The 23,563-nt window shown below is 40.5% G+C and overlaps 1 protein-coding gene across 6 annotated transcripts in view; it reads right to left on the bottom strand.

The window, feature by feature from the left end:
* Positions 1 to 7,942, bottom strand: part of COL14A1 (collagen type XIV alpha 1 chain) — a 114,985-nt gene extending 107,043 nt beyond the window's left edge. For 4 of the 6 annotated variants that reach the window (XR_004060529.1, XM_030943852.1, XM_030943854.1 and 1 more), the window contains exons 1-2: positions 7,714 to 7,941; positions 4,390 to 4,511 (exon numbers count right to left, since the gene is read on the bottom strand). Coding sequence is in view for 5 of the 6 variants with exons in the window: in XM_030943852.1 (XP_030799712.1) it covers positions 4,390 to 4,477 (88 nt within the window). In the remaining variant the exon portion in view is untranslated. Of the gene's footprint in view, positions 1 to 4,389; positions 4,512 to 6,849; positions 7,635 to 7,713 lie in introns of those variants that run through there. The other 2 variants (XM_030943849.1, XM_030943850.1) reach the window with 2 other exon arrangements.
* Between the last annotated feature and the right edge of the window lie 15,621 nt (positions 7,943 to 23,563).

Raw genomic sequence — 23,563 nt, 5'->3', positions numbered from 1 at the left:
GCCACTACATCTTAAGGTTTCTGTTAGTAAGTCTAAGAAATCAGGGAAATTAATCTGAAGCAGGCAAGTGGCAATTTCTTTTCCCCAGGGCTCTTAACTGACTAGGCTCACGCCCAAAATTTGTTGGTCCTTTAGATAAAATAAACCAACAGTATCATGATATTTCTGAGATTTAGGGATTAGAGCACATGGAGTGTCTGAGTCAACAGGCAGAATGTGCTGGCCAACAATTTCTGGCCTCTCCATTTGACCTGCTACAGCCAATGAAGCTGTGGCACCAGTAGCAGCCAAAGACCTGTCCTGAACCAATAACTTTTTCCTACATGCTACTTTTTCCAGGAACTTGGGGGAAGAAAGAAGGAAAAAGGCATGCTGTAGTTTTTTGAGATTTGGGGGTGCATGTTTTTTCATGTCATCTACTATTAAATACATTTTGGATCCTAGAAGTAAGAATTTGGAGGTTCAATGCAAGGGCTACATTCCCTTGCATCCAGTCTCTCATTCCCTAAGTGGCAGTTTTGTCAGACCAAGGGCAGGTTCTGCAGTTCTCCTCCTTGAGGGAATTGACACCAGAACGCAGAAAAGAAAGTACATAAGAACCAAGAAGAGCTTATCAACACCTGTGCATTCTCAAAGACCTCAGACAACAAGCTCAAGAAGAGAGGCAAGGGGACAGAAACAGCAAGCAGCACATGAGCTCCACACACTCAAAGCTGCTCTGATTGGCAGCGCTGGGCTCACACCCAACCCAAGCATTTCCTTAGTTGCTGGGCTCAATCTTGTCAGACCTCTTGTCAGACCTCATCTTCAGTCTGCCTGTCACCTCCCTGAAGTTTAGAAAGAAAGAGGCTGCGAGCAAGATTGTGTGCAGGAATCGCTGCAAATACAACATCGGTTCTTTGAAAATTTGGCCCTCATACTGCAAAATGTTTTGCTAGGCAGGTTTCTGCAAGAACATTCAGCATGCTATAATTGTAAAAACATGACAGAGACTATGGCAAAAAAGGTTTCAAAGCCAAGCAGACTGTAATTATGGATTACAGCTTTTAATTCATTCTCAAGATTCATTGTATCTTAGAGCTATACATAAATCACAATAAATTGAGGCTGAATGAACAAGAGTGACAAATCATACCTAGGAGTTTGCAAAAATACAATTCCTTTTATTATTTTGCCTCAGGAATATAAAATAAATTTTTAAATAATGGCTGCATGCAAGTGTGAAAATGCTGCAGATTTTACTGGGATTAAGTGGTAAATTCGTATGGGGATTAAGAAGCAGAGCAGAGAGCAAAAAAGTAACATCAAAGATTGACCAAAAAAACCCCCAATCGTGTCTTAGAATTTCAGAGCTCACTTTGTCTGCCATCTTCCATTCCCATCATTTCTTTCCATCCCACTTTCAACTTGACAGTTTATGAAAGCACCTTCTAACAAAGAAGTATAGTTCTGGCCTAACTGCTATTAGCCATCACCAAAACAGGTAAATGTATGAGCCCATAAAAAACAATCACAGACCTTACAAGCAAAGAAGGACACAATCACCAGTTTTTCTGTATACTACAGAGTTACAGTGTGAAAGACTAGAAAAGGGGTGCCAGAATAGTCTTTACATAACTGGTCAATTTTCACTGGGTTCTTTTTGTATCAAAGGCAGCAGTGCAGTGGAAGGAACATTCCCACAAAGCAATAAACCATAAGAAAGAAAATAATTATTCACTAGGCAGATAATCAACTGTGTCTTAGTTGTGCAAAGACTAACGTTCTGGCATAGAAAAGTACATATAGCTAAGGAAGTTAAAAATCTAGCACTCAAACAGACAACAAAATATTGATGGGAATTACTACGCATTCACCAACCTGAAGAGGATATCTTTATTTCTTTGGGCCTTTATTGTCTGTGGAACAAAATCTCACTTCTTGCGGAAAGGGGAAAAAATCAATCCAAGCCGAGTCAGTTAACTGATAAAAATCAGTAGCTAGATCTCGTTAAGTGGTTTTACAGGAATGCAAAAGAGAATGGCTGTCAGCAACATTAGAGCAGTCACCCAAAAGAAAACTGACAATTCAAGGCTTCGGTTTATGCCATCAGGTAAATTAGCACTCCAAACACATAACTCTTACAGACAACTAGGGAAGGAATGTTTTCAACTCTTACTGGAAAGGAAAAATACAATAAATTGCTTATGGACAATTCTCCAAGACATCCAATAGTCTAAGTTTGGATACTAACTAAATATTGTGGCTTTCAATTTACTGTTGTCATAAGAATTGAATAAGTTAATAGGCACTGCAGTTACTTAGCAATTACAGAAGTAACACATGAAAATTATTGCTAAAGAAAATCCATCTTTAAATACAGAAAAACTCTCAAAGCAAGTTACTTTATGGATAAATGAAAAATTCTCAACTGGTTTTCTTGCCCAGCACTAATCATGTACTATATAAGAACATAAGTAGACAAAATATGTTATTTATACACTATATTGAATGGGGAAGAAACAGCAGTGCTGAAAAAATAATTGTTGTTGAGTCAAAACCAAACAGCGCTTTGTGGCACAGTGAGATACAACCACATAGCTCCTCTGAAGGGATAATTTGTAGCTTCAGGCACATTGGCTTCAGTCTCACAAACATATTCTCCTTTCCAAGAAGTCATATTACACACCTTTACCTGAGCATCTTTGCCAAAGGAAGGAAACACAAGCTGGAACTAATGCCAGCTCTTCCTACATGTTGGCAGAGTGTACAGTTGATTAAAACAGACAAACAAATGGTATAAAATTGTAAATAGTTTGCATGAAGAGCTTACTTCAAGAGGTGGCAACCTTGACAAAAAGAATTTGAGAAACACCTTATTACTTTTAGCATACCAAGAGATTTTTTTTTCTGTGAACATGGAATAGAGACTTCATATCACCTAATTCAATAGAATAACAGTCGTGTTGGGCTAAGGCAATGGTCCACTTAGCTTAATATCACACTGCTGACAGCATTCCATGGTTGATGCTTGCTGAAAGAGTCTAAGAACAAGGGAAGTATTGTTCTTTATTCAAGTACACCAACTCTAGCTTCTGTTAGGGTGATTACTGTGGAAAAAAACCTCTGACCTTCATTTCATTGTATTGGTATTAAAGGGAGAACACTCTCCAAGTATAACTGATGGAATCAAAGTTTTTAAAAAGTGGAGAAGAATATAGTTTTCCAAGATCAAGGAATTTTGCAAAACTTTCTGGAGATGGGCCTCAACCCCCAGACCTGTTTTGCAAATCTTAACCATATGTATTAGGACTGAAATACAGAGAAAAGACTAACCATATGCTTTGCTATATTGGCTCATTAAGTCACAAACATTCTGGACCTAATTTCTGACCAGAATGATGCACTGAACATTGGGAACATACATTTCTTGATTCACCTCACATTGCCAACATCATACATTACAGCTTACACGTGTCCTTCAGTTCTGGGAGAGGCTTGTAAAATGCTCACAGATTTCCAAACATCCAAGAGTGCATGCTTCCCCAGCACTCAAGTGCCATGCAGATTGGACAACACTGCTAGTTGCATTGTCAGGATTTTGAAAGCCTCACGTTGCCAATAGTTTCCAAATGTCCTCATGAATAATACATTACACAAATCGCTTTAAAAGACCCCAGGATCCAATTCTGCTCCTGGTTATGCCCATGCAATCTCATATCAAAGGGATTACATAAAACTAAAGTTGAGAGAAATGCCTTTCTTTAGAAATCATAAAAACTCATTGGTATTCTTCCTCCCTCCTTCCCCAAGCAATAGGATACATTTTCTCTAGCAGTCAAGCCATTGTCAATACAATCCAACAAGTATGTAAGCCTAACAATCCCAGCAGTATCCTTTAATATTCACAAAGGAGATTTTCATTTTAAAAGCTGCAGAAGTAGTCTGACATTTAACAGATCTGTGCAATATGGAATGATATAAGCACTACAACAGCTACTGTTCCAAAACATACATAGTCCATACAAGATAAAAAACATACATATTCCATACAAGCTTTACATCACAGCTGATCCTTCAAACTTGCTTGATTACATAGAGGACAATAAGAGCAATTTCTGATAAGTACCTTCATGTAAATAGGAGTAAAAACATGTTGTGTATAATTCATTTTGAGACACATGAATTTGCACAAATATTTATGCTATTTGAGATACTAGGTTCAAAGAGCACACATGAAGACGTAATGCTACTCCCACCTGCTCCTCGAGCTCAGCAGCAAAATTCCTGCTTCATTTCAGTGTTATTGGATTCACATCCTACTAAGGAGGAAGTAACACTGGCATTTGGAATAAAAAGTCTATTTCTGCCATCAGAGTGAAAAACTCCATCTTCTTGTTTGTGACTCACCTTGACCCTGGACATCACTGATGAAAAAAGTTGTGACAGCTAAGAAAGCCAAGAGAAAACAGCTCTGTATCTCGTATCGACACAGCATCTTCCTCCCCTCAATACACACAGTATCAGCAGGTCTGAAAACACATGGAACAAAAAGACTTACTAAACAGGCAAAGAGAAGCCATCCACTTTAATGAAAATTGTGGGGGAAATCTGGATTTTATTAAAACAAAAAAAAAAAAAAAAAAAAGCAAACAAAACAAACAAACAACAAGGAATTTACCACAGACCTCAGTGGAGACAAATTTTCCTGGCAGCAGTTTTATGACCAAAGCACATTTTACCTGAAAGGGACAAAGAACCCCACTTGGGCTACTCAACAGTTTTGAAAACTTGGCCCACATAAAAAGGAACTGTAAATTCTTTGCTGATCATACACAAACATTGGAAATAGAGTAAGCTATAGAAAATAACAAAGTACAACATGTATTTCTACACAATCCAGTTTTGTAAGAACCTTATCAAGGTATCTGTGGCAAAGAGCTCTGAAGCTTTTTTTAAAAAGCAGAACTTTTTTCTGAAGGAACTCACATCCTCTTCCCATTGACCATTTTCCTGTTTCTACATTATTCAGCTTATCCTGTGCTCTCTGTTGTAGTGTCTGCACCTACAGTAGGTAGTATCATGATCAAAACCATTTACACTAACTTAATCAGTTAGAAGAAATCAACACTTTAGAATGCAGCAGTATATGAACACTAAAAGTAGTCCTAGGTGAACTAGCTGGGTTACAGGAAACAAATCTTGTTCCAAAGAGCAAGTTTCAGAATGAGCAATTTACCTGACCACAGAAGTTACCTTAAAAACAGTACCAATCTCAAGATACAGCCTAGCACCATACTTATAAAGATTTCTCTTTCACTCAACTTTACTGCACTAGTTTTAGTCAACTTTCTGGGCTAAGAAGACAATTTTTTGCTGTCCTCGCCTGTTAAAATTCTACAGGAGAAACAAATTAAGATAATTAATAGTAGATTTCTTGCAGGCAGCAAAGAGGATTTGAAGGTTTACTTGGGTAAATTTTGGTTTATGTATTTCTGTTTTGTAGGTTTCTCACATTTACCTCCTCTGTCATTTTCTCAAGTAGTCCTGACATACCATCACTGTACTTGCGTTCCATGTCTTCCTTGTCTTGAAGGCATGTGGCAAGTGGTTCATCACTATCTAATATAAAAAGCAGACTGAAATACCTCAATCACTATTAAATAGAAGAGGATAAGACCTACATCCTCTTCTCTCTAAACATTTGCAACCTGCTATAGCTGTCCCAGTAGGACAACCATAGTCCTATAGTTGGTAGGTCTGCTGTCACCAACAGCAGTCATGAATGCTTGATACAACTCCTAGATATATATACATTGTAAATTCCATCTCCAAAGGAGGTTATCGCAGTTTTAACCATACTATCAACAAATTTCACATTACTTAAGCATATATTTTGAATCCATCTCTCATAGTATAAATTTCTCAAGACAGAGGAAAATACCTAGAACCCACATCAAAGATGTGCACCTAGAACTTATATATTGCTATGCAGAGTTCTTAGACCCATCCTCCAGATAGAATTCAGAAACCTGTGCAAAGTTCCCAGGTTTGCTACTACATGAACCAAAGTGTCAAACACCCAAGGACCAGAGTCAGCAGACAGCTGCCCAGTGACAGGCAATAGGAAGAACCGAGAGTATCTCAAAACAGGCTGAAATCCATCTCTTGTGTATCTCATGTTGGGTACTGATGCTTCTCACTCAGGAATACAATCTGGATCAAGTAAACACAGACTCTCCAAGCAACTTATTCTTCCAGGCAGTTACCACTGATGATGTGTGGATTGCCTCCCATAATAACCCAGACATTAAAATATTCACTCACAGTGGTGGCTGAATTCCCCATCTGCTACATTTAATATAAACCTTCCTCCAAAGCAAGAGCTATAAATACTAACTGACCGATAATCCTGTGTTATAAACGTTCTCTACTGCTGCTTTAATAGAAAAGCCAGAGAAATGAGATTTATTGGAATAGGCATAACTGGTGCTGGATCAACTACACACAAGTTCATCTCTGCAATGACCCGCACGTCAGGGTTCGCTTAACCAGGAAAGGAAAGACCCGCCTGCAGCCACCTTGTGGCTGACAAAGTGTGGGACTAAAAACAAATATCGTATTCCTTCTGCTCTCTATATTAATTTCACCTCTTAGTAAGTATGTGGTAAATGAGTTATCTGCCACACTAGCTCTAGGAGCAGACACCAAGCGAGCCAAGAACCCTGCCATAAGGTGAGCCCCGCTCCCCGAGCATCTCTTTCCCAGCTGGGCTCCAGGACTCCCGGCACGGACCTGGCCACAGGGCACCTTCTCCTGAGGAAAGAACGCACCCTCGAGAGCTCGCAGCGGCACAAACGCGGTACACACCTTCGTGCTCCGCCCTGCCCCGGCGCCGCGCACCCAGCCCAGGGGAGGAGGCTGAGCAGTGTCCCCGGGACGGGCAGGTCACTCGGGGATTTCCCCTGTCTCGGTGTCGTTGCGGGGCGGCGCTCACGTCCGACGTCCCGCTGGGCCAAGCCGGAGCGCGACCTGCCCCGGCCCCGCAGAGGGAGGCGGCGGAGGGCACCGGGACCGCGCTCTCCCGCTCCCCTCTCCACAGCCCCGCACCGTGGGGCCAGGGGGCCGCGGCTCACAGGCTCCGCTTCTGACCCCCAACTCCTCTCCAGGAGCTCCCCACCACCAGCACCCACCCGTGTGAAACCGAGCGCCCCCGCCCCGGGTTAAGGGGGGGAGCTCGCTGCCTCCGCCGAGCTGAGGCGGGGAACGGAGCCCGTGAGAGCCAGGGGCTGCCGGCAGCGAGCGGGGACCAGGCGGGGACGCGCTCGCCAGCCCGCACTGCTCCGCGCAGAAAGCGCCATGCGGAGCCGGGGCGGAGCGACTGCCGCGACAGCGGAGCGAGGGAGGGAGAGAGGGAGGAGGCCGCCGCGCCGGGAGCCGGGCAGCAACCAGGGTCTCTGCCACAGCAACAGTGAGACTGATGGGGTTTTGATTACTATCAGCTATCAAAGTAAGGCCTTTGCAGGGGGTTTCCTAAAGGGATTTCCCCGTCAGAGCTTGAGCTCGCCGCCTTCCATTTCTCCATCTCCTCCCTCGCCCCATCCTCCCTCTGGCGCTCCGGTCCTGCCGCCGCGGAGGTGGCCGGGCAGGTTGATGGGAAGCTCTGCGGTCCGGCCTCGACCCCCCGCCCGCCCGGCCCCTGCCCTCGAGGGGTCGAAGCGCACGCACACCGACCTGTGCGGGCATCAGCCGGGGAGCGGCCGGCGGGGAGCGGCCGCTCCTTTTCACGCGTGGCTGCGGGTGCTGAGCCGGCTGCGGGAGAGCCGCTTCCCTCCCCGCTGGCCGCTCCGCATCCGATAAGGCGAAAGTGGAGAGAAAGGAGGCGGGCAATTATAGGGCAGAAGGTGGAAAGAAGCGGGGGGAGGGAAGAGGCATAGGCGATGCCTGAGATCCCACCCTCCACCCCCAGCCCGATCCCCGCGGCGGGGGCGCGGCCAGGTGCGCGGGAGGCAGGGCCGGGGAGCGCGGGCAGCGTTCTACGGGCAAGTGCTGGGCTTGCCAGTGTCCTCGGTATTCTGGGTTTGCTATCTGTTAACTCATTTTCCTCTCTCCAAAGTTCCTTATTCACTTAGTTTATAAATTATTTTGAAGCTGCCTCCTTCGCAGTACGGCTTGGAATGCAAGTGTTCCCAACGCCAGCTATTGAGATGTGTGGATTAGTGACTCATTGGGGAAATATTTATATAAAAGTGTTCCAACACTTTTCTGGCTTAGTATAAACCTTGATTAAAAATGCTGTAGTACATACCTACATTTTTTGCCATATGGATAGACACTGCAATAGTACATGGATTTGCAGAATCTATATTCTATATTTCCATAGAAATATGAGTTGCCCTGCGGTATAGCCTACTGAATTTACAATTAAGGCTACTATTCACAAAGTCTGTAAGTCCAGAGAATTTAAGAGGTGAATGAAAATATTCATTACAACATGCCTGGTCATCTGTATAAAATTACAAATGAAATCACTGAAGAAGTTAAGAATCAGTCACAGGTGATACAGAGATGTGCATACTTTCTTAATGTAAGTAGGGGCCCCTTCTAGGGGAGGAGAAGGCATTGAGTCACAGGGAGATGACTGTGGCTAAGTGTAAAGCAGGACCTTCTGTTGCTGAGTAGGATTCCCAGTCCTGCAGATTCTTGTCCAAATTCATAGTGTATCGATGTCTTTCCAGTTAAACTGCAGAAGTGTTTGAGCTTTAAAAGAACTCTTTAAGTTTAATTATTTTCTATACAAAGGTTCAAAAGTATTCCTAGATCTAAAATGCATCTACCAGATTCCTAGATCTTGTCACCTGCAGTTATTCTACTGCACTGCCACCTGTGTGCAACAGCCAACACACATACCAGTCAAGATGAACAGCTTGCAAGATAAAAATTCCTCTGAAAGAAAAAGGTATTCAGGTCATTGATGTTAAATATGGTACAGTTTGTACCTCTTTCCATCCCTAATTTATGTATTTAGCTAAACAGTAATACCCAGACGAACAAGAAACTGTTCATAGAATCATAGAATTATAGAATATATAGTTGGAAGGGGCCCATCAAGTGACTTCCCTTGATGGATCAGTCTATTTGCAGTGCCCCTGAAGATTCAGTAAATGTAGAGAGGTAAATCAACCCAATCCACGATTGCTTGCTGGCTCAGGTATTTTAGGGTAGGACAAGGAAGAGCCTGCCAAGAGGAGAGTCTGACTCCCTCTCCTAGTCTTTCTTTTTTTTTTTCCTCCTCCCAGATTTGTAATATAGTATCCAAAGCCCATGAGCACCATCCTGTGGCTGCAGCTAGCTGGAGTATTGTGATTCAAACAAGACAGGTCTTGAGGATCCCACTGATGGCTAAATAGATTCTGTAACTCCTTGGAGCCTTCAAATGTCTTTATACTTCAATTTTTGTCTGCTTGCATCAGAATTGAAATTAATATTTTAAGATTATGCAAAGTGTGTGCTTTCAGGCGTAACTTGGTTGATTTTATTATTATCATATTATTTTCCTCATTTATAACTATATTTTAACATAATTTGACCACTTTTAGAGCTAATGATGTTTATTACCATTAAGTTTACTCAGCTTTCTCTGGAAGGCACAATAGATCTCTTTGCATTATTCCAAGGAAGAACTATTGTTCACAAGTTCGAGGCAAAAATTAAAAGGTAAGGTTCCTTGAAAGAGTTTGTATAATGCGCACATCTGGAAATAGAGTAAGGACACACTATGCTTAATATTAATGTACAAATTATTTACCAATGTTTCCTTCTTGTCTTCCATTAAAAGCAAGCAAACAAACAAAAAAAAACCTTTGAATTTTAAGAATTAATTTAATGATTGTGAATTTGCCCCATAAATTTACTTTCCACTATATTGAATTGGCCAAGCCTCAGTGATTTCAAAAGAACAAGTATTTAAAACCACCACATTTTAAAAGTATTCACATCAGCTATGTTGTGGACCATCTTTTGCTTGGCTAGTGTAGATTACACAAAATTACTATAAATAGGATTACATGGCAATGATGTTGGAAATACAGCTGGAAACAATTAATCCATCACAAGGAAAGAATTAGTGCAGGCTTACGACTTCAGAGGGAGCTGGTTGAATATCTCATGGTCTGATTAAACCAAGCAATGGATCACCAGCAGCAGTACTTGTGCAAACTGAACAGAAACCAAAATAATGGATGGCTTTGGTCATTGTGGGGCAGAATTGCACTGTAATTATCAATTCTTTTCTTTTCCCATATCTCCTGTTTTTTTAAGATACACTTAGAATATTTCTCTTTTTTCATATACTAATGAATGCAATGTATATAATTTTTCACAAGATTTTAGAAATGAGAATGTCAAGTTTGGGGGATATTTTCAAATGGCAAATAATCAAAAACTAATCAGGTCTTGTATGTTTTTATTAAAATGATTATTAAATTACTTTATTAAAATTATGTTTTTAAAGCTAACTAGCCTTTTTAACTCCTAAATTAAAATATGGTTTCCTTTCCTTTCCTTACAAAGAAATTTATAATTTTAAATGCCCTTTCTCCTCCAGCATCCAAAAGTTCCCATCACGTCTAAAGATCTTGACTATGACACATCTATTTGAATGACTCAAACTAGTTCCTAGGCCTAAAAACAATTCATAGCTTTTTCTCCTTTTTTGCTATTAAAAGAACTCCATAACACAGAGACAGAGATAATACTTGAGGTGAAGTATGACTGACTTTTGCTTTACATTTTGTTAAATATAATGGAACATGTAATACTCTCTGAAAAGTGGTTTGCCAAGATCAGTCTGTCAACACTTGCAGTCATTAGGTGATTACTATGAAGTAAGCCATACACTGAGAGAGTGAAGAAGGACTTAGGACTGTATTCTGCCCAAATTAAAATAGAGAAAAATATTTTAATTATGATGCACCTTCTTAAGCATATTAGCCATGCATGCTTACTTTTTAATTTTTCTCTTCATTAGTTAAGAAAAATAGTTAAGGCAATTGTTTTGAGATATGAATATACAGTGAAATAACTTTTGAGAAGGGCAGCTATCTTTTGTGAAGTTTTTTTTTTTTTTGCGGCTTTCTTTGTGCTACAACTATTTCTCTGATATCAACACCACAAGTGGGGCTTTCTACATCTCTGGTTTTAGGCAGGAACAGTCAAAGTAGTCCAGCTTTGCTTCTTTATTTGTTGACATGTCTGATGAGTAATTTTCATTTCCTTGATAGATTTTTCCTTGATACTTTCAGAGCTGTCAGCACTTTATTGAGCTGCTAGGTCTATTCATCTGAAGCTTATTACACATAATGAGGTAAGTGAAAGGGATGCAGAAGAAACCAGATTGATGCCATGGCCATCAAAGTGTAAAAATTTATGTTTAGAATTGGTCCTGCTCTTCAAACACACAGGAAAGGGAGCAAAACTGGGCAAAAGGACCATAGAGAAATGGAAAAAAGCCCCAAATATTATTCAATCATGTATTTTTCTGTTCTCTTCTCAGTATGAAGATAATGACAAGAATGACAAAGTTAGTGTTTTGTAAAGTTGGCTTTTTATTCTGAAGTCAAATTAGATCTCTTTATATTTCAGAGGTGAGGTTATCTGCTGTGTGTTTACACTTCCACATCTCAGCCAGTTTCTGAGCCTTTCTCTGGCCAGGTCTGAGGAACAAATGTAGCTGTATGAGCCTGCCAACATGGTCAGGAGCTACTTTCATCCTTCTGAGCCTCTGACAAGTGCAGCTTGTCAGATCCATTAGGCAGGGAGCTCAGCCACTTATTAAATTCCATGAGGAGCAGGGAGGCTGAGTTCAGCTTGCTGAGATCCTGAAGGTGCAAATTCCTGCACCCACAGCCTCCTCATAGCTGCAGTGAAAGGGCAGAGCATCAGAGAAGTGATGTTATCCTGTCTGACATGCTCACAGGACAGGAGCCCATCTTACCTCACTGGACAGGGAGGGCTCTTGTGTTCTCTTTCTCCCTCAGGCTGCAACAAGAAGGAGGGGTTTCCTTGTCTCTTGCGGGCAGTGTTCTGGACTCAGCAGCATTATGCAGGATCACAGAGTCTTTGGAAGGCATCTGTGGAGAACATCACGTCCAGCTCCACCCTGTTAAATGAGGGTCACCTAGAGTGGATTCCCAAGGTCATGTCAAGTTGAGTTATGAATATCTCCAAGAATGGAGACTCCACATCAACTCTGGGTGACCTACTCCAATGTTTGACCACCTTCACAATGAAGGGAAAAAAACTTGCTGCAACACAAATATTTTCTTATCTTCAGATGGAATCAGCTTGGTGCCTGCCACTCTAGGGCCTTTTCTGCAAAGTCAGTCAGCCACCAGTGTACTGATGTCTGAGGTTATTCCTCCTGAAGGGCAGGAGCTTGCACATCCTTCTGCTGTACTTCATAATGTTCCTATTTTGCATTTCTCCAGCCTGGTGAGGTTGCTATAGATGGTAGCAGAATCGTCTTATGGTTAGTCACTCCTCCCAGCTTTTTTGCTATCTGTGAACTTGTTCAAGGTGCACTTTCCACCATTGGCCAGTCCAGTTATGAAGGGTCAAAGCAGTATTGGCTCTGGTATCAACCCCTGAGGTTCATCTCTGGTGACTGAGCTCCAGCTGGACTTCATGCTCCTAATCAGAACCCCTTGAGCCCAGAAATGCAGCCAATTTTCAGTTCATCTCACTGTCCACTCATCTGGTCCTTGCCTCAGCAGTGTGTCTGTGAGGAAGTTATGGGAGAAAGCATTACTAAAGTTAAGATAAATACACTGCAGTCATTTGCTCCCAGACTACATGCTGCGACTGCATCAACCCTCCCAAGAGAGCTCTGCATCTGGTGGGTAGGGACACTGCCAGCATGGAGGAAGGCTGCCCTGAGTAAAGAGGAACAACCAGACTTTGTGAAGCTGGACCTACCAGCAGCTGGAAATGGGTAGGTACAAATACATTAGCCTGGCAAAAGGTTTCACTGGATTAAGCTGCAGTGTGGATTGATTTGCAGCCCATCAATGGCACAGCTCAACACAGTGAGAGAAGGATTCCCCCATATTTTACTGAATAAGCATAAGAGTTTCAGATTTTGGCTGTCTGTGCAAGAAATAATTTTCTTTGGAATGAAACTGGCTGAAATGTATATTTAAACCAGAGCTGGAAGCAAGACTGTGGTGGTCTCTGTAATAAATACCATAAGTAATGAATGCAAGGGATGTATGGAACAAGAAAGAATTCCTTTCCAAATAGCACATATCTTAAGCTATTACCTAAAAGAAACAGAGCTTCTTGTCTTTCTCCTACTGAGCTTCTGCACTGAGTTCCTATACTGAACACCCTTGAACACTGTAATTATGCACCTCTGGTCTGCCTCACTCTACTCTAAGCACTTTTCTTGGAGACAAGTTTTACATGAGGAACAAGATTTATTAAATGTTGTATACATGATGGTCTGGTTTTGCATTTTGTAATTACTGAAAAACTGAATTTTCAGTTTTTCCAATTTGCAATTTTAAGAAAATCATCTGTTCATTAGGCTCTAAAAATAATTGTAGCTGTCTCCTAGAATAATGTCACATAGCATTTTTTATGCCACTGAATAAACACACAAAACAAACTCCCCTTTAAGATAGTATTTTATTTTTCTCAAAAATTTTATTTATTAAACTGTTTTATTTGTACAGTTTTCAACAACCTGGTTCTCTTTGCTGCTTTTGTTTTTAGGGGTTTGAAGTGGATGATGAGAATCAGATGTGGGTACTTTGTTCCTCTACTCATTTTTAAGCATTGCAGTTGGAATTTTCAGGAATAGACTTAGTTTTCCAATATTTATTTAAGCATATGTTAGACATATAAAGTTAAATTTCCATGAATAAAATACTGGATTTACCTTAGCAGAAACTATGAAAGAGAAATGGTCCTGAGATTTGTATTTGCCAAAGAAAAAGCAAAAGAAAAATTTGTAAAATTTTTTTTGTAAAAAATCCTATCTTGTATTTTAGAGTAATTTTATACAAAAATGTGAACAGAGAAAAACCAAGAGAAATAATGATTTTTTTTTTTTATTTGCTGCAAACAGCTCAATAAAATCACCCCTACTCAAACACTCACTGAAGAAACTCAGTATGCTTTCCATATTTATAGTCCAGGAGTATTTAACTTTTTATTTGTGTTTTATTTTATTTGCATTTTATTTTTCCATTAAATACTGATACTAAAAATCAGTATACTGGAAATCTCATTTTATCAGGTGTGAGAAGAATTTACAGTAGTTTGAAATATTTTTCTTTTTTTAGCTGTGAAGCAATAACAGAGGGGGGCAGTCTTGGATAAACATCTCTTCTGTGTGTTCAAAACCTCTGTCTTTTGTGCTTCTGCAGATCCAAATTCAAGTCTGTTAGAACACAACTCTTTGATCTACATTATAAGAGTCCAGAAATTATCAGTTTTACAGACCTGGATTACTTTCCTCCTGTGCAGAAAGGTTCCACTGAGGCAAAGCCAACCCATTGAAGCTCCTCGTGCAGGAAAAGCTGCTGCCTTGGGATGGACTGCAGTGCTGCTCAGGGTGATGGCTGAGGTCAGTGGTACCTGCACTGCAAGAGTTCCTGGGCCCGTGGTCTTTGAGTGTGGAGGGATAGAATGTAAGAAAATAGTGCAGAAGGTAATCTCATACCTGAGGAGTTGCAGCTGCACTAATCACCAAAGATTAGGAACAGGCCTGCCCTTAACAGGTCACAGCTGTGTTCAATAAGAAGACGAGTGCTACAAAAGAGTGGGTTAGATGGCCGAGGGGGGAGTTGGAGTTTGCTGGCTGTACTGTGAAGAAGAAGGGTTCAGTGCTGTGAGGAGCTGCCTATGAGAAATCACTGAGAAGGTGTGGAACTTTGCAGTAAGATAATAGCATTTGAGCACTCTCTGAGACTGAGATGATCATTTGGTTTACCAAGACCTGCTGTGATAAAGAGGGAGCTGTTTTGTTTCTGCTCTGCATCTTTTGCACAATCAGCTGTGTGTTGTGTGTGCACCTGGGAAGTGCATACACTTCCCACTGAACATGATTAAGCACCTAAAATATAAAGTCAAAAATAACAGGGAATTACACAGGAGGAAAGCCTTAAAGAGCCAGCAGAAACTGTGCTTCAAAGTGATCTGACAATTTAAAGAATTATAGGGTATTGTGACAAAGAATGAGAAAGTGGAAAAAAGGAGAGGCAAGAGTCTGCAACCACAAAAAGCAGATAGCATCTCAAAAGCCTTTGGGTTAGTCTTTTTTTTTTCCTTTCTTTAACTCTTAACACTTAGAGACTGTATTTTATGCTGTTGTAAAAACTTTTTTGAGTATATGGTTCTTGCCCTGAACATAACCTCAATCCATGTTCTCCACAAAAATAGATAAAAATAGGATATTTGACAACACTCCATCCATGACTCTACATCATTTTCTAGTATTTGTTTGTTAAACTATAGTGACAGATTTCTCATCTCAGGCTTCTTGTTCAAGTACCATAATCCCCATATCATCACTTTTTTGCTGTTTCATTTTCATTATCACTATTTGGACCCTTTTGTAATCTTTAATTTATTGGTAGCATCTTTCATAAAGAATACTTTAAATGTTCTTGTAATGTTGGCATTGGCCACAGTAATGTTCTTTGTTTTTCAGTGCACTGAAAAAAGTTTATTTGTCGCCTGTTTAACACAGTGTTTGAGGTCAGACAGGTCACAAAATACTAATAAAAATAATGTTTCTTACACCGTAATCTTCAGAGATAAATGGTGGGATAGTAGGTATTCTTCACTGTCTTGCACAATCAAAATCTTTGTCCTGAGGTTTGCAGTCTTGGAAGAACAGTCAAAACACCTACTTTAGGCCACTGGGTATTTCACAATGTTGTTTTTTGTAGTAATAAAAATAGCAGTTAATCATACATTTATTATTATTATTCAGCACATGGAAAGGAGTTACTGCTGTTTGACCCATCAGCCAATTTGTCCCTTCAGATAGCAAGGTTTAACCTGACAAATTAGTCCTTAAAATCTGAAAACACTGGATGCTTTTGCACTGGGAAGTGGGTGTGTGAGTCCTTGTAGTAACAAACTCTATGTTCACGTTGCGTTTGCATATGCTGGCATGCTGGAGCTAATATTAGCCTGTGTAAGAGTCTGAGTACACAGGCAATTGGACAGCAGTTCAACTACATCAAGATGCACCACAATCCTATTTCATCCTGATCAATTATTTTGATCCAAACCCAGCCAAAGGAATAACTTGCCTTCCTGTCTCCCATGTAGCAGAGGTCACTCTCCAGGGAGGAATCAGACTGTTACTTGACTGATATTAACCTTTGGAGGACTCCCCTTCTTGTCTTCCCTGTGGTCTGCCACTCTTTAGGCTGCCAGCCTGGAAAGTCTGGAAAGCTGAACAGGAGAATGTGGGTTTGGACAATGAGACCCCCTCAGTAAAATGATTATGCACTGGACCTAAAATATGCAAACTGTAGGAGTCTACAATAGGGATTTGAATTTGTGCACTGATAAAATAAGTTTGGTTGGGGTTTGATTGTGTTCCATTAAAATGAAGAGCAAAACTCACTGGAAAGGGAAGAGGGAGGATGGGATCAGCTTATTTCAAAGCAAGCTAAAAGCACCTTTGAAATTCTGTAATCTTCAGGCTCGGCTCACACTCAGAAGCTCTCCTTCAGCAGTTCTCTTGCAGATGATGCAGAACCATCCCAATGTCTGTCCTTTAGCTGCTTCTATATGGTATCAGAGAAAGGAACAGGCAGTAATGAGGCATTTTGTTACTGACATGTACTGTGAGTGCATAAAGATTTCCTAAAATCCTGTTTCTGCCCTTCTCTGCAAATGCAGTCTGAACTGCATTTTCATTGCATTATATCTGCTGATATTTTTAAAAGCTTGGGTATTTATTGCCTGCACACTAATGAAAAAAGAAATAACTGGAATGAAGAACAGCTTTGTTTCTCCAATATAGTGCATTCTTAGGATGTTATATTTTTGTAAAAACTTCCACATGGCCATTTTCCATGTCCAGAAAGTATAATTAGAAGACAAGTTCAGATTGCTATGTATATTCTGTTAATATTCCAAACTTTTCATCATAAAACTTAGGGCATGTTCAGTCTCCTCAGCAGAGGAACACAGTAAGAATGCAGTGCTGTGGCTTGTTTGTGTGTTCACAGGATTAGGTGAGAGCTTAGTGTGCCACACTGGAAGTGGCCCATTAAAACAAGACCCTGAATGACACCCAGTGCTTTAGTGAGGCTGAATCAGTACCCTGAATATCAGTGGAGCAGGTCAATTCTTTACTGGCACAAGGAGCATCCAGTTTCCTTTTTGTTGGCTTTTTTTTTTTTTAAGATGTTAGTTTAGAGAATCATCATAGTCAAATCTGTACTTCTCATGTTGAGTAGTACTTATTTTTAAACCAAGGCTGCATTTGGTGGTCAAGTCCAGTGCAAATTTAAAAAATAACTTCCTAAATATGAGCTGTCTTATGTTTCTGCTGTTAAAATCAGCCTTCCAGTAAGAGGACAGACTGTGATTTTTCTTCTAATCTTATAGTCAGGTGGCCTTTTTGTACACTTAATGGAATTATTTCTGTTTTTCCAATAGATAAATAAAACAGAAGTGCACCATAAATATTGATGATCACTATTGTCATTTGCCTAACTGCATTCTTGAAGAATTTTCAACACTATTTGTTAAACTAGCATTAATTTTCTTCACTTGCTTAGTGAGTGTGTAAGATTTATAGGGTTTTCAGTATGTGTGATTATTGTCAGTAACAAAATCAGAATTATTAATGGAGGTAAAATTAAACATCTGAACTCTTCACAATTCTCCCTCTTTTTACAAGAATGAAACTGACATTTTACAGCTGTCATAGTTCAAAAGATGCTAAGCTGTCATATTTACTTACAAATTCCTGCTTATGCTATTAACTGTGCAAAGCATAGCAGTGCTCATTTTTTGGCTATGAAGTTATTCCTTTGGAGATCCTGTGGGCTTGCCTTTAGCAACAGGCAGGAATGTGCTGGACAAATCCTGAGCCGCACATGCTGCTGAGTGCTTTTTTGTCCTCGGCCCAGCTCCTGCAGAGCTCAGCCTGTTCCTGTGGCCTTCCTGGGTAAACACGGCTGTGGTCGCGCAAGGGACGCTTGGCCTCCACATGTCGCCCACGTTTCTCTTCACAGAGAAAAGCAAGGCACAATTCTTCCCAAGAATATTTCTGGGATTCACATTCTCTGAACCTCAGAGAAAGAAAACACAATTCTTATCATTTGCTGTGCCTGTGTTTGTGCAAAAGTAGAATACAACACGGAGATTGTTTACCCAAAGTCATGGTGTTTTGTTTCCACGGCCTATCATGAGTGTGTGTTGCAATTGTTGGCTGACAGTCATGAGATTCAGTGCAGAGTGTGCAGGGTTGAGTGCTTGGCAGGTTCAGTTTTAGATGTATAGAATAATATAGAACAATCAAGTAATTAATTAGCCTTCTGATATCCATGGAGTCCTCCTCATCATTCTCTCCCCTTGTCAGGGCCATCACAGCATTGCTATAGCCGCATCCTCCCACGCGCTGCACGAGGGCCTGGGCCAGCCCTCAGCAGCTCAGCCAGCTCAGGGCTGGCACTGGGGCTGGCTGGAGACAGAGCCTCTCCCAGGACAGCCTGCCAGGAGTAGGAGCTTGGAGAGCAGCTGGAAGGCGATTGTGGAGCTGAGCATGTCGTAGGTTGACCGCACATGGTGGGTTGAGGCAGCTCTGGCATTTCGGGATCTCCCCGACCCTGGCTGCCGTGAGTATCTGAGACAGAAAAGGCCAATTAAGCATGACCTGTCCAGGCCCCTCAGGCAGGTTCCAGAGCTGCAAGCTACCTTATCAAGCTCAGCTCTTAGCAAGGAAAGGGCTGAAATCTAAAGAGCTGATCTCACCAAGTGCCTTGGGCAGACGCAGGAAGAGAGGAGAAGGCTGTATAAGGTTCCACAGGGATGTCTTTATTGAAATGAAGGTCTCAGGGACAGGTCTTCTGCCCAACTGGGCAAAAGTAGCTCTTTATATAGGGTACAGGAGTTTTAGGAATTGTCCAATAGCAAGGGTCAAAAGGAAAGTGACCTATAGTCTTACAGAGAGATAAGCAAGGGTCTGAAGGCAGGAGAGGAGCTTCTAAGGTCCAGTCATCATGACTAGGCATTTTCTATCTTAGACTGCTGACTGCCAGGAAGGCCTTGCAGGCCCTGTGCCTGCTACAGCAGGTACCTGGCAGGCTGGTGACAAGAGTCTGCCAAAACTGAAATACGAAGTTACAAACAACACATTTATGGCTACAGAAGATTCAAAATACATAAAGGGAAATATTTTCCCACAGCCATGGAGCCTAAGGGGTGCAGTCAGTATGGGATACTCTGTCTTTGCAGCAGCGTGTGCCTTGCTTGCTCACTGAACACTGTCCTGCAGGCTGCGCACTGGCCAAGGTTTTAATGAATTTCACATCTGCTCCTCAGTTTCTTTGATGGGCTTAGGTATCCAGGATGTGAATTTTATATTGTGTACATTGGATCTAGGGGTTCACGTGGTAACACTTGGAGAGTGGTGGATGAGGGAGTGGGGGACTCTGAGGATGTCCTGTAAAACCATGAAGAACATGAACAAGGTGAAGAGGTAAAAGCCAGCTCGTAAGGCAACAGTCACATGCTATATAACTAGTAGTGAAATCTTCAGTCCCAGTAGCCTTCTAAACACACAAGTTGTGTCTTCCTCCTTGATTTTTTCCGCCTGTTTTTGCAACATCTGTGAGGTTAGTTTTGGCTTGTTTCGGTCATTTGCACAGCACCAGATATAATCCCAGTCCATTTTCTTGTAGTCACGAAATCTCCTGATTTTTGAGATTTTTGGGGTTTTTTCAATTGCATTTCGTTTGATCATATCTCCTTTCCTGAATGTTTGTAAGTCTTTTCAGTTTTGCAAGATTTCGTTTCTGGTCTGTTTTTCTGTAGTCACTGCGTTTCCCAATTTTTTTTTCCCTTCAATTTCATTTCCTTTGATGGTATCTCTGTTCCAGAGTGTTCGTAACTCCTTCTTTTCTGTTTTGGCCTTGAGCAGGGATCAATTTTAACAAGCTTTGGTCCATGTCCCTGCACTTGTTGGCATACAGGCCTTTTCATGGCTTTTGACTTTAGCAATTTTTTTTTTTTTTTTTAAATATCCATGCCATGTCCCTCATATCTTCCCCTCCAAGTTGTGTCTTCCTCCTTGATTTTTTTCCCCCTGCTTTTGCAAAATCTGTGAGCTTAGTTTTGGGCTCTTTTGGTCCTTTGCACTGCACCTGATATAATCCCTGTCCGTTTTCTTGTAGTCACTAAATTTCCCAATTTTCTTTTTTTTCTCCTCCAATTGCAATTCCTTTGTGTCTCCATTCCAGAGTGTTCGTAAGTCCTTGTGTTCTGTTTCAGCCTTCAGTAGGTATCAATTTTGGCAAACTTTGGTTCATGTCCCTGCACCTTATAGCATACAGGCCTTTTCATGGCTTTTGTCTTTGGCAAATTTTATTTTTTCTTTTTTTTTTAAGTATCCATGCCATGCCCCTCATATCTTCCCCTCCAAGTTGTGTCTTCCTCCTTGATTTTTTCCCCTGCTTTTGCAACATCTGTGAGTTGGTTTTGGACTGTTTTAGTCCTCTGCATTGCACCAGATGTAATTCCAGTCCATTTTCTTGTAGTCACAAAAGTTTTTTTTCTTCCTTCAATTTCATTTCCTGTGTTGGCGTCTCAGTTCCAGAGTGTTCATAAGTCCTTCTTTTCTGTTTCGGCATTCGGCGGGGAGATAAAATTGAAGGAGAATTTTTGCAAGCTTTGGTGCATGCCCCTGCACTTGTTGGCATACAGGCATTTTCATGGCTTTGGACTTTGACAAATTCTGGTTTTTTGGTTTTTTTTTTTTCAATGTCCATTCCATATCCCTGATATCTTCCCCTCCAAGTTAATTAATAGGAGTTTTTAATTGATTTTTTTTTTATGTCAGCACTTAAGTTCTATATAAATTTCACTTTGATTTTCTCACATGTGTTTGGATGCTGCCTGTGCCCCCTTCTGCTACAGGGTTCAGCAGAAACTCCTCTTGTAGCAAATGCTGAGATGTCAAACACTGAGATGTGACTGACTGTGGTGCAAGGGACATAGCAGAGAGAGAGCCATCACTGAAGTGTAGGGTAGTGTATAAATACCTCAAGGCTCCCAGGAGCTACAATACCTGCCATATTGAAAAGAGTGCAATAAAACTCAGGTTTATGTGGAAACACTCAGCTGCTGCTGCATCTGTTCTTATCTGCTGGGTCTGCAGTTGCTGCTACTCCTTCTTATGATCCCATTTCTTTAATGGCAGTGACTCCTTGGGTGAAATTAGTACTTTTAATGGCAACTTTAAAACAGTAACACCCAAAAAGCAGAAGTACATGTTGAAACATGCAGGAAGTAATTATACATGATCATTTATATACAAAGATTACAGCTCAGCTGACAAATGGCTCTGGTCCTCTTGACTGTCAATAGACAATTCAGAAGCAAAGGGATCTTTGGGTGAGAGGCCACTTTGTATCTTTACTAAAAGCATGAGGGGAAAAAAGAAAGACATATTTTTTGAGACATTTAATAACACCACATCATCATAGTCAGTTCTGTATGATACAAATGTGCAGCAGCTTCTCTGAGAATTGCCTGGATCATCAGGATGTTCTTTTTCATCAACAGTGCTAATTGAATATACAGCTGGGTGACTCCAAAAAAATTACCAGCAGTGAGACAATTGAATCAGCAGATGTTAAGTGGTGATTATTAGGGATGTCATTCAGTTGTTCACACATAGGTGTCTGACTCATTTTGAAGTATCCTACAATATCTAAGATGTCCTCTGGGACTTAATTTCTAGATGTAATTTCGAGGGGTCACAGACTTCCCTGAAGCTGCTCTCTGCTACAGAAGAATATCTCAAATATCCCATAAGCATCTTCAATGGCACTTGACATTTATGTGTATGCAACAGAACCAAGCCCCTCATTTCTGAGCTCCGATTCCAATTAGGTAAGTAGAAGTAGATGCCATCATCCTGCTGTGATGTTTTTTCAGACTATCTGCTGGGAAAAGAGCACTGCATTAACCGCTGTGCCAAAGGTCATCTTTGCAATCACAAGCCCATTGTTAGGAGTTAAGCATGATAACTACTGGAAAAGGGTATCATCAAAGAGCCTTTAAAACATGGACAATATGATCCTAATCATGAAGTTTTTATTCCCGTATTACATGACTTCCTGGAGCTCTGCACATTAAGACAGCATTGTCTGTTTTCTGAGAAAGAAGCAGTAATCAACAAGAGTTAAGGTAAATGTTTTTTGTGCCTTCATCTTCCAGCTTAAAATTTCTGAACCAGAAGAGATTTTTTTTTTCTCTAAATATAGTAGATATGGTCCAGGGGATTTATATTTAAATTAAATGCTGAATATTATAAGGAATGTGAATCAATAACCCCCAGAAAATAATTTCTTAGGAGAATGAACAATGATACAATCATGAACAGTGGGAAATGAAACAGAAATGTAACACACAATAACACACATTTTATCATGAAAATCAAACATCAAGAGGGTAACTCAGCAGTCTTTTGTAAATGCATATTTTAAGCATTTAATAGACTATTTGCCTGATGGAGTGTAATAGAAAATGAAATATTGAATATTTTAATATTCAACAGGATCTTGTTTATTCTGTCAAAACAAACAAAACACACACACTTCCCAGCTGCAGTAACAAACAAAGGGTGCGTAACATTATCTTCAGAATGTACTTGAGGTGAAAATGCTTATTAAACAAAACAGACATTGAGAAAATGTAGCATTAAGATCTTAAATACTTTCATGTTTCTTCCTTTCCAAGTTAAGCCATAAAAGCTAGTACATCCCATCTACAATTTTTAAATGAGTTTTAAGAAAATCTTATTGTGATTCTAGAAATGTTTTGCAGGCAAAGCAAGGCTGTTAGGGCACTTTGAGAAATTAAATGGGTTCCTGATCCTGCAAACTACTGAGCACTTCTGAGTGTAATCACTTAATATTTCCCAGGCTTTGCTCAACATCCTTCTTAATTAGACTTTTGCTAATAAACCTGAAGTACTCAGTTTAGCCCCATAGCTCCCTTGACAAAACAGTTGTTCAGTCAAGCCTGCATGTGTATTTATTTTTAGTTGATGCATGCAGTGTTTGCATTCTACTTTATAAATAGAAGATATGAAAAAGAGTTTAAATTACTTCATAATGTAAATGTAACTTATTTTGTTAAAGGGTATGTTTTGTTTGGGTAGTTTGTTATATTTGAAAGGGAGATATCTCCCAAAAAAACATGTCTTTACTATATTCTTATGTACTGCATTTTAGGATTAAATGTTCATAAATTCAAATCATTAATTATAACTTTGTTCTTATTGAAAAAGCAGGGTTAAGAACCTAAATTCTAAATTTAGCCA

The sequence above is a fragment of the Camarhynchus parvulus genome, chromosome 2, assembly GCF_901933205.1.
Source record: "Camarhynchus parvulus chromosome 2, STF_HiC, whole genome shotgun sequence".
NCBI classification, from domain to species: Eukaryota; Metazoa; Chordata; class Aves; order Passeriformes; family Thraupidae; genus Camarhynchus; species Camarhynchus parvulus.
Note: the sequence above shows the minus strand (reverse complement) of the source record. Positions and strands in the feature narration are given on the sequence as shown.